The sequence below is a fragment of the Populus trichocarpa genome, chromosome 5 (genome assembly GCF_000002775.5).
Source record: "Populus trichocarpa isolate Nisqually-1 chromosome 5, P.trichocarpa_v4.1, whole genome shotgun sequence".
Classification (NCBI taxonomy): domain Eukaryota; kingdom Viridiplantae; phylum Streptophyta; class Magnoliopsida; order Malpighiales; family Salicaceae; genus Populus; species Populus trichocarpa.
Genome location: NC_037289.2, coordinates 8,598,062 through 8,610,487, shown reverse-complemented (window position 1 = coordinate 8,610,487; position 12,426 = coordinate 8,598,062). Strand labels below are relative to the sequence as shown.

Sequence of the window (12,426 nt, the reverse complement as noted above, 5' to 3'; positions counted from 1 at the left end):
TTCCTGAGATCATGCCTAACCTTTATAGTCACTTCCTTAATTACTGACTAACTAATGAAGGTCTGACCAACTTTTGTATGACAATAAAAATGAATTAAAATTTTCTTTTATTTTATCTTTTGTTGTCGCCTTGGAAACACCATATAACAAGCATTTTTTTTTAAAACAAGCAAAAATCATGAAATTGTTTGGTGATGTTGTCGAAAGAGACAACACAATTTGGTTAGACAAGAAAACTTGTGCAATGTTTTTAGGATACAAGTAACCAGAACTTTGGGAAAGTATATAGTGATGAGCTGATACGATCACGATGTTGAAGGATAGTCATAAATATTCATAAAAAAATAAGTAAAATAGAGCAATAAGCTCTCAAGCAGCATGCTAGCCACGAATAACACTAAAAAATAAAGCTCGATAAGAATCTTTTAGTATTCACTCACACAAGCTTATCGTCCATTTTATATTATTAGCCTACTCTCCTCTCGCCGAATTTAGAAAGAAAGTCGATTGTAGACAACACAAAAGATCATTTACATATGATAACCTAGGCATAGTATTTGAATTCAGAGATATATCCAAAGACGAATACCAAAATCCAGGTGTGGTATTTAAATCTACTTAGCAACGCCCTCTTCCATATGGAATATGCATGATCACCCTTTTCAATTAGTTGGTGGGAGGATTAACTCTCACCCCAGTTTATCTTCTTGGATGACCACCATATCCACATAGCCAACAATGTCCTCTTTGGTTATCCCCTCCACCATTTCCTCCTCCCCAACCCCTACCTCTTCTTTGATCTACTCCATAACCATCACTACTTCCACCCCCACCTACTCCTCCTCCACCACCCCCGCCACCGCCACTACCTTTTCATCCAAACCCACTTTCATGACCTCATCTATAACCTTTATCATTTCCTCCACCGCTAACACCATCACCACATTCTCCTCCTCCACCACCATTACAACATCCTCGACCACCACGATCACTGGCCTTTTCTCATGTTTGTATGGCTTACCTTTTCTTTTCCATGACAAATACCGTTACCATTGCCACCTCCTCCTCCTCATTCTTCACTCTTGCCCCTATTACCATCATTGTTGTTGTCGCTTCCAACACCAACACCACCACCTCCTCCTTCTCTTCTTCCACCATCACTATCACCACTTCCTTCTATTTCACTACTGTGTTGGGTTTTTGAAATATATATATATATATATATATATATACAACAAAAATGATAAATTTAAAATTTATTTAGAGTTCCAATGATCCTGGTTTGGATGGTTTTCCATAGTAAAAAGCCTTTAGCTATAAACAATGAAATATTGATCATATTGTATTCATTAAAGGCAAGGAAGAAAGAATGAAAATATTGATAATATATGTGGATTATATGGTAGAAACATGAGATGATTCGAGTGAGATTAAGATATTGTAAGAATATTTGTTGAATATATGTGAAATAAAGGATTTGGGTAAATTGAAGTAAATCTTAGGAATTGAATTTTCGCAGTTTGGAAAGGAATCTCATTTTCTTAATGAAAGTATATTTTAGATCTTTTAACAAAAACAAGAATACTCATTTGCAAACTAACTAAAACACTTATGGAGATGAGTCATAAAGTGAGAGAATATCAGGATCAAGTTTCAATAAACAAGGGTAGATACTAATAATTACTTGGGAGATTAATTTACTTGTCATTTACATGACCAAATATTACATGTGCAATGAGGGTTGAAAGTTAGTTTATAGATGTACCCAGTGAAGAACACATGAAGGTTATGTGCAGGATATTGAGATATTTAAAAAACACTCATGGTATAGGTTTGTTATTTACCAAGATTAATGAGTTTGAAGTAGAAAGGTACTTTGATGTTGATTAGGAAAAAAGTTAAACAAATAGAGTATCTATATTTGGCTATTTTATAATTATTGGAGGGAACCTAGCGACATGAATTAACAAGAAACAAAAGGTTATCACAAGATCTAGTATATAAGCGAAATTCTTAGGTATGGCTTATGGTGTATGTTAATTACCATGGATATAAAATATTCTTAAGAACTTGGAGATCAAGTATAAAAAACCGATGGATTTGTATTGTAACAACAAAGCTGTAATTGAGATAGCATACAATCTAGTCCAACATAATTGTATAAAAATATGAAGGTTGATCATCACTTCATCAAAGAAAATCTTGATCAAATGATTATAAAGTTTCCTCTTGTTCAGTTAAAGGATTAGTTGGCAAATATACTCACCAAAGTTGTTTCAAGAAATACTTTAATAGTTTGATTGACAAGCTAGTCATAATTGATATCTATACTTTCACTTGATGGATAAGTGTTGGAATTGCCTATATATCTTATAAATATCTTGTAATTACAAAGAGTTATTAATGTAGGTTTTTTTTTTTGGAAAATAAATATTTTCCTTCATTAATTTTATTTTTTTCTTTTTAGTTTAGAATTTGTTTTCAATATTATTAGTCTTTTTCAATTTTTCTGTTTGAAGGAAATAATTTTTCTATTCAATATTAATATAGTTTTCTAGTTTTTTTTATATATAAATAGTTGTCTTTTAGCAAGTGAGACTTGGATGAATAAAAAATAATTATTTTGGGGGTCTCCTTATAGTTATGATGTTCTTAGTTCTTGAAGATTTTGACTTGTAATAAACCCCAGTTGTTTTTTAGGGTTTTGACTTATAACAAACCCTTTTATCCTTCACTTCTAGTTGTATCAATTGGTATTAAAGCCCAATAATTCTTGATGATTATTTGTTGTGTGCTATAATTGAAAATATTGGTGGTGAGACTCATGATGAGATGATCAACACAAAAGTATTATAAACCCACGATGATGTGACTTGTACAAAGATGTTAGGGAGTTATTATGAGATGACTCACACATAAAGATTCATTGGTTTTTCAACTAAGGATATTTTACTTGAAGAACATTATGCTAGACATTTAATGGTGGAAGACGGTTTTCAATTGAGGAGGTTCTATCTCATGAACAATTTGAACGCAAAGACGAGTTTTTTTTAACATATGAAGACTGATACATGAGTTTTTTAGAACAATAAATATATATATTTAATTTTTTTAATTTCTTATTTTTTTAATTTAGGAGTTTTATTTTTATTTTTATATTAGCATTAATAGGTTTTTTTTTTTTTTAAAATAAAGGATTATAATATGCTTGGCAATTGAGATATTGATGAATAAACAATTAAGTATTTTGGAGGTCTCCTCATAATGATGATATTCTTTTTCTTTGAGAGTTTTGACTTATAAAAAATCTTAAGATATTTGATGTTTTTAAATAACAACAAACAAACCTCTTTTTTGTATTTTTAAAGGTTTTGACTTTAACAAATCTCGCTCTCCGTAAACTCCATCAATTATTTCCTTTTCCATAACTATAAACAATTCTAGGAAATTGTAATCTTAATTATAAAAAATTGTTATCTTTAATATATATATTTTTTTGCCAAACAACATCAATATGTTTTATATAAACAGTCTCCAATAAAAAAAATATCACCAAAGAATTCCTTCGAAAACCCTTTTATGACAAAAAGGAGAGTCCGAGGGAGCCGTATTGAAGTTTCGGCATAGTGAGCACTGTTTTGGGCCAGTTAAAGCTAAAACCAGGCCAGCATGAAATTTGTTCATGCTTAGCAGGCCATGAGAATATTTCATTAAGCTAAAGAGGTATTCCTCCTTTAATATCAAAGTTCAAATTTTAGAATAGAAGCAGAATTTCTTTAAGGATATTTCTTAATTCTAAATGATCTGATTTAAAATGGATAAAAAATATAGATTTTGTTTCAACATATAAAATATATAATTCATAAGAAACGGTCCGAATGTACCACCGAATTTTAAAATGAAGACAAGAGCCAAATCAGAAGTTATTTACTGATGGGCACTGGGCAACTAAGAGGGCTTCGTTTCATGTCTCTACGAGGCCCGACTTTCGTGTCTGGACTGCTTGAAGCCCTAAAGTTTCTTCTTCTTCCTCTGATCAATAAAGCCTCTGCAGTTTTCTCTCGTGCATCTCTCTCTCTGAATTAGTGGTTCGAGCTCATATATTTAGGAAGAAAGAAAACAATAGGATGGGGGAAAAGAAAAACAGATCAGTGAGTTTATCTAAGAAAACTGATATGAAATTAATGTTTTGAATTTTTTTAAAAAAATTTGGCTAAAAGTTTTTAAAAAAGTAGGTTCAAAATTTTGGACATTTATATAAATTAATATGCATAATTAATTGAATATTGGTTCAAAATGACATTTTTTTCATTTAAATTTTATTTTGAATGATGAGGTTTAAATAAGGTTGAGCACTAGAGTGGTGTTTGGCATTGCAATATAATTATATTTTATAGAATTTTTAAGATTTTTTTAGTTTCAAATTATTTTTTATGTTTTTGAATTGCTTTAATGTGATGATGTTAAAAGTAATTTTTTTTAAAAAAATATTATTTTAATTAAAAAATATTTTAAAAAATAACCTTTAACATATTTATTTTAAAATACTTTGATTAATGGATCTCGTCCCACAAATCATTTCCCTTATTTTTTTTTAATGGTAAGTAATTTCCCTTATTTAACTTATGCAGGAGCATATTAAAATGTAAAAACTGAGAATGTTTCTAGGAGTTGAAAAATCAGAGATCATAATGTATATGTCCTAATATAAATCAAATCAAGATTTAAATTAAAATAAATTTTAAAAAAATCAAATAATATATATTTTTGCTTTTTGGTCCGTGAGATTAATGTAGAAAACAGAAGAAAAAATAAAATCAAATAGAAAATTAAAAAAAAGGAAAAATACACAAAATTCAAAAATCTTCTCCCTTGAAAATCCCTTTACTCCTTCCTCCAATTTTATTTAACTGGTGAAATGCTAATTTTCTTGAAATCTCCTCCTTCACTTAAAATTCGACAAACTTGAGGAATTAAATAAAGGGTAACGTTTTTTCTTTTCATCGCCTTGACTTTACTTTGTTTTTACTCATGGTTTCAAATACTGTAAATAAATAATCTTTTTTAAATGTATTTTCACAAATTTACAATATTGGATAGAGATTTATTCTTAATGAAAATTCTCTAATTACATGCAACAACAAAAAAAATACAAATTCAGAATTTATAAAAATTTAATTTCAACTTTATCCTCATGGTTTAAGAAAATATATATTTAATCTTTATATCTTAAAATCTGTAACAACTTGGTCCCTCCTTCGACTCCATGTTTTAAAAAATTTATTCGAAGATTTTGATTATCAATGAAATTAAATTATAATTATAGCATAGGGACTCATCAACTAGATGATGGACTAAGTTATAATTAACATAAATAACCAAATATTTAGGTTTGACTTGCTAAAAAAACACTACTTACTTTCCATTTAATAGCAGTAAAGATATATATTTAATATTTAGGTTTTAGTTTTTTTTTTAAAAAAAAAACTAGTTTAATTAATTTTTATAAGAACCGAACCAAACTAAAAATAATTATTCCTATGTCATCATCACATATGTCATCATCACATAAATCAAAAGAGCATAACCGAATCATATATGATATCTCTTCAAAATTAAAATCTTTCTAGACAATACTTGTGAGCATCGCATAGAATTGGAAAGTGATAATCAAATCCTGTCCTCATGCGGTGCAAGTCCAACCCTTATTTTGTTGTCGTTTCAATCCGCAGTTGCCTGAAGGCGACTGTAGTTCATACTTTATCAAACTTCTTCGACTTCTAAACTCTCTCGCTCGGCATGTCCTTGACCATGTGCCCTCGCTTCGTCTTATTGCTTAAATTCCCGGTTTGAAATGGATGAAAATTCATAGATTCGACCCCATTCTCCGTTAATGGCCACAAATTCCTGATAGCTACCTTGCAAGTTGCTATATCGAAGTCAAACATTGGACAGCTAATTAAAATCTCTAGTTATATAACATTGATTTTGTTATTCTTTTTTTATTTTGTTTTTGTAATCGTGAGTATTCAGCCGACTTATGCACATCTAGATCAATCCCTTAAGACCCTAAAATTAACGATCAAATAAACTTTCAGTTGTCCTGATATTTCTGACACTTGAGAAGCAAATCCAAGATCTGATAAGTAGAATACTAGAACTCACACTTGATCATTCTTGATATGCATAAAGGTCAAGTGAGAAAGAGGAGTCTTAATAAACTAAATTGCATAAAAAGGACGTAGCAGTGAGAGCTTCCCGCTGTTAGAGGGCACCAGTTCGTTGCCTCCATAACTATCACAGACTTGCATTATTGAGAAAAGCAAATAGAGATTCAATTAAATGGTCCAGCCTCTCAGCATCTAAGTAAACAGTTTAATTCATCAATGATGATGAGAGCATTATGCAGTAAAAAAGAAGAAAGAAGAAAGAATTTAATATTTTCTGCCAAGATTTGGAAGATGAAATAATAAAGGACAAAGAGGCGAAAAAGATAGTATTACTCCTGGTGAGGTCAGGGTGAATAGAAATTGAATTAAGAAACCATGGATATATAGCTAGCTACGAAATTAATTAACTTTTAAGAAACAAATTTCTAAATTTCTCTATAATTATTTGTGTATTACTGGTTCAAAAATCATGTATGTGTAATGAGTTCACGTAGGTTGTAAGGAGCATGCTCATATATATTTTTTTAATATTTTTTTATTAAAATAATATATTTTTATATAATTTTTTTTTCTATTTTCTATGGACTTATCATAATTTTATAACTCGAGTCGTATTTTGACAGGTTAACCCAGATATTTTTTTTTTAATTTAATATTTTTTTTTAAAATTTTGTTCTTCATCATTGAATTGATTAAGAATTGACTTTCATAATTTATTTTGATTTGCTTTCTATAGGGTTATAGCGGTCTCATGACCTAAGTCACAAAATTAACATATTAACCTGAGTTGATCTAATATGTCATCATCTGAATATTTGAAAACACAATATCATTGAATATGTTATCGTATTAATTTTTAAGAAATATTTCGTTTATTATGCATCATATTTTTAGTTCAAGATTAATTTTTTATATTATTAGAAAACATGTTAGTAATACTTGGATATTTTTTATATATTAAAAGAATAATCCGACCAATAGCATAATACAGACCAATTTCTAGTAGTTCTTGTTGGGTTTCTCGAAACACATACACGCAACAAAAATTGTAAATTTAAATTTTTTTAGGAGTTCCAAGGATCTTATTAGACATATCTAAAGTTGTTTAGGGTTTATACGAAAATTACTTGAAGATCAAATATTATTTTTAACTTTGAATAATTGCTTCAAGTTTTCGGCCTCTAATAGTAATCAACATGAATCATGATTGAAAAATCTCCTAAACTCTTTTAGGAGAGAGATATTGATATACCTTTGAGTGCTAGCTATTTTTTTTTGTATTATATGTATTTTTCTACTATACTCTACTCACATAAAATAAAAGACATAGCTTTCTATTTATAGGGAAGTATAAAAACCCTATATGAAAAAAGTATCAATTTTCCCTCTGAATAATATCACATATATTATTTCAGGATAATTTTAGAAATTTTGTAAACCTCAGTTGAAAATTAGGTAGAAAAGCAATCTAAGTGCTTATAGAATAGATTTAACAGAAATACCAAATAAGCATTAGAACGAACCATATATAAAAAAAAATATTCAAAAAATAAAAAAGTACAGAAATGTGAATAAAATATTAATGGGTGTGAGTTACTTGGAAATAAAATTATCAATATGTAACTAAATGAAATTCGAATTCACTCGAGTAAAATTTTTATATAGACAAATGTTTGGATCCAAGAATTTTATCCGGAACATGAAATTTACTATTTGGGATATAGAGGGAATTTGGTAAAAAATTAGTGTGTGTGTGTGTGTGTGTATAAGTGTGTATGTGTGCTCGGGTAAGAAAAAAAAGAGAGAAAAAGAAAGAGGGGAAACTACCATTTACATGTGAGAGAGATAGAATTGTAAATGAAATATAAATTCGTAAGAGAAGATCTTGAGGGAACATTAACCAAGCTTAGTGAGCATTAATTGGAAGGAAGAAAAATCAAGTAAAGGTGAGTAGAAAAGGAGAGAGGAAGTTCGGCCAAGATTAAAGAAGAGGGGGAGTTGGAAGCTTGATTTAGGAAGTGTTTAGAGTTTAATTACTTGCTTGTGAAGGCATTCTAAAGACTTCTGATCTGATTTTAGTGGCTTAAAGTCCTTAATTGATTGAATTTTTGAAATTGAAAAGTTAGGGTTCTTGAATAAATTTGGGGGAAATAAAAATTTATTGTAATTTGTCATAGGAAATAATGTGAAAATTAGAGTAAAGTGATTAAATTATTGTAATTGAAGTAAAAATTTTGGTAGAATTCTTTACAAAAGAAAAAAAATTAACCTTAAATTAAGAGCATATGTTGGAATCTTTTAGTGTTGATAAAATCGAATAGCCGGGGCTGTTACAAATTTATTCAATCACGTTCATACTTGATTTTTCTACGTCTAGAATTATAATTCCATGTATAAATTATATTGTAGTCCTCAATTTCTAAAACTTATTTACAATTAGGTCACACTTGATTAGTCATCCAATTTTAAATTTATGATCAATGGTTCTTGTATGTGTGATCCATTAGGTTCCCTAATAAGTGGATCCAAATAATAATCACAATCCTAAATAAAATAGGATTAAATAAATTAAACATATGAATTTATTATTAATTCAACAATTAATTAATGTATATTTGAATATCAAGTACAATGTCTAATAACTTGTCATGATCTCCTAAATATTAGAAAACTTATAAGTAGTTTGACTTAATATTTTAGTGATTAGTTTTTCAATGTAATTATTATCCCTTCATCAATAATGTTTTGATTTAGACATTATAGCATGAAGTGTGTCTACTCTGTCAAATTATGTTTCTTCTCAACACCATAATCATTGATTCTTTGAATAAGATTTGAAACTCTTTTCAAATCTCATTTCACCTTGCGCAAAGACTTACAATCAATACTATTTGAGAACATATAAAACAGTTTCCCTTATTTACCTAGGATGATGAATAATCTTTTAATTACTTAAATGCTTTCATGGAGTTTATGTTAATATCTGCCCATTCGTTACTCTTGAATAGGACATGTAGCATGATCAAAACCTAACATTTTTTTTTTATATAAGATATCTTAATGATCTCAAGTCTAAAAATCACTTACACAACTGTCACGTGAGTCATTCTATAAACACAAGTGATCTTTTTATATGAAATTCTCATGCGAGTCAGTTCAGTGTACATGTCATCTAACAAGCATTTACATATTAATTTTAGGTATCTCTTATACCCCAGCTTATGAGAACAACTACTTCCTTTCATAAAAAAAAAACATAATATGTACCAGTCTCAACAGCTCTAATTAATGTTCAGTTTTAATAGAGCATTGACCAGGAACATTTAAGAACAATGCTTTTATAATTTTCTATGTAAAGCATTTTTGTCTTAAATTTTATCTTTACTCTAAATTTATTAATAAAATATTTGATGAATATTAAAGATAAATAAACTTTTATTAATAAATTAAATTTATTTATATGAACAAATCAATGTCACGTGTAACCAACCGATTACCTACAAGGTATATACACTAATAGTTCCTAGATCGAATAAATGCAGGAATGCAATTTTGTATTTTTATTTTTTGATGAGGAGTGACATTTCAACCATTTAGATATCTACATTGAGAAGCTATTTTGTTATCCCTTTTACCTCGATAGATATTACCATGTCAACATGTTGAAGTAAAGAATGTAAAAGGTTTGTCATTATCAGAAAATACCTTGTTATATTTTAACTTAGTCGTAGTCAAAAATGCCTATCATCATCGGAAAAATGTTTAATATTTATGTTGCTTGTTGTTATATTTTAACTTAGTCCTAGTCAGTGCGTCTCATTATCATAATAATGTTGTTAAATATTCATGCCTAGTCTTGGGTGAATAAATAAATTGAGATCGAGCGAGAGGTGGCTAAAATATCCTATCAATAATTTTTATAGGGTAGGGGAGGGGCGGGCGATAGGTGAGAGGCTTGACTGTTCTATATTTTTTTATGGCAGTTTACTTCTGGTGCTGAGAGGGTTTGCTTGACTATTGTATATCAGTAACGTCGCCTGTGTCTCTGAAGTCTGAACAGAAGTTGCAAGAGACGTCACCATGTTTGAATACAAAAAACAATAGTTTGATCTTAGCACATAAGGAGAAGTGACATAATATACTTTAATTTTTCAGAAAACCAGAGTGAAAAAAAATTATAATTCAAATGCAATATTTCTTTGTTCAATTGTTTGTTGTTTTATGGCAGGTTGATATCAATTAACTGTCTGGTTATTCATGAGGTTAATCATCATATGTTCATGCACTGCATTGATTTAGTAAGATCAACAAATCTATGTAAAAGAGGATAAGATTGGCCCCTCCACCATATAAATTAGATAATTTTCAACCTATTTTTAGTGAAATCAGGACATGTGGCAATATTTAACTGGCTAACAATCGGTCTTATATTTTCTGTGAAATCAGTACATTAAAACGATTTAAAATCATTAAAAAATAATTTTAAATAAAAAAAAATAAAAAAAATTTAATTTTTTTAAAATATTTTTAAAATACAAAAATAAACAAGTGTAAATCTTTTATGATTAGTTTCAATCAACGGACTAGAAGCATTTTCAGGATTGGTTTCAATCATTTGATCCTTCTGGTTTTCACCACAAGGCAATATCATGGTATCGTTCATCTCGTATGGTTTTGTCTGTTGCATCTTTCTAGATTAATTAACCTACCACCACCTTTCTCCGGCTTGAAAATGACTACCAACCATGATCCTCTGTTGAATTTAATTTGATTAGATTTTAAATTTATTTTTTAAAATTATTAATTCAAGTTTTACAAGTTTTAAAATTATTAAAATTTTAGAATCAGTAAAATTAATTAATATACATGTCACATTATTAATAATAATAATAATAATAATAATAATAATAATAATAAAAGCTGTGGCCGTCATTTTCGTGATGAATCATGGGGGTTATAATTATTACGCTTTCAACTTCCCATCTGTCCATTCTGGAAAGGAAATGACGTCCATCACAAAATGGCATCTCTTCTGATTGAAATACCTTTCAATTGCGGACTTTTCTTTTTAATTTTATTTTCTTTTTTGGATAAATGGTATTTTCGAATCCGTTTATATACTAAAAATGGATATTTTTAATCGATTTAATGCATGTAGAAGAATTACTTCTCCTTAATTATGACTCTAGAATTTGAACTCTGTGTATCAAGATAGAAACATACTTTCTTGACCACCGACCATACATTTTGAGATTGAAACTATGTTTTCAGCTAGAAATGAACATTCAGAACTCGCCATACGCGATGGCAACTCTTAGATTGTGAAAGACAGGAGAGCACAGGAGAGGGTGATTTGCAGTCCAAAAGGCAAAAATCGCAAACTTCTTGGGAAGAACAGAACAAATTAGTTGAAGACTTTAACTGCAACCATATTTTGATTATTGTCAACTTTACTTAATTACATGGTTGAGCAAAGCTGCCATGCCATTAATACCGAAAAAAATCAACGAGAGCCAAACCCTACATTCTGTGACATGATCTGGCAACGCCTTGCCTTTTCTGGTCCAATAATATTACAAATCACCTTCACTTGACAATGATGGGCGTTGAAGCTTTCAATATGGTGGGTTTCACTTTGATGCATAATTATTACTAAAAATCTAAGGTCCAGAATTTTTTACTGTTTAAGAAACACTGTTTTATACACTCACGTATAGTACCGTGGATACACTGTTGAGTTTTTTATTTTAGTACTTAAACTTTAGTTTTGGATGATTAATCCTATTTAATGCCAATTGTTTTTTAGTCCTTAGGAAAGGATGGGATTGTAAAAAGAAGGATCGAAATGAAAAAGGCATCGATTATAGATGGTGTGTCCAATGTTTTCGAACCAAATACATTTAGGTTGTCAATCTTTAAAAATAATACAATTTAGATCCCTTTAAGCTTTGCAAATTTCATTTTGATATAAAAGTTTATTATATCTCTAATTAATATAATTACAAGTTTGCCATAATCAAAAATTTTTATTTTTATTCAATTTCAATACTTTAAACATTATTTTTTATAAAAAAAAATATTCTCCGCTGCAGAAAAACACGGGCACCAAAGCTAATATATCACACTGTAAACAGAATAGTAAAAAACAAAAGTGTTGAAATATCACAACCCACGAACAAGAAGATCAATTGAGTCTATCTGTCTATAATAACATGGCGTTATAATGATGCTACTGCACGCAACCTAAGTATATTAT

General features: G+C 29.1%; 1 protein-coding gene across 1 annotated transcript; it reads right to left on the bottom strand.

The window, feature by feature from the left end:
- Positions 1 to 699: 699 nt before the first annotated feature.
- Positions 700 to 1,158, bottom strand: LOC112327564 (putative glycine-rich cell wall structural protein 1). Its single transcript, XM_024601376.1, has 2 exons — positions 1,022 to 1,158; positions 700 to 865 (listed from the first exon to the last, which is right to left on the bottom strand). Exons 1-2 carry the CDS (start codon positions 1,156 to 1,158, stop codon positions 700 to 702), a joined length of 303 nt encoding a protein of 100 aa, XP_024457144.1.
- Between the last annotated feature and the right edge of the window lie 11,268 nt (positions 1,159 to 12,426).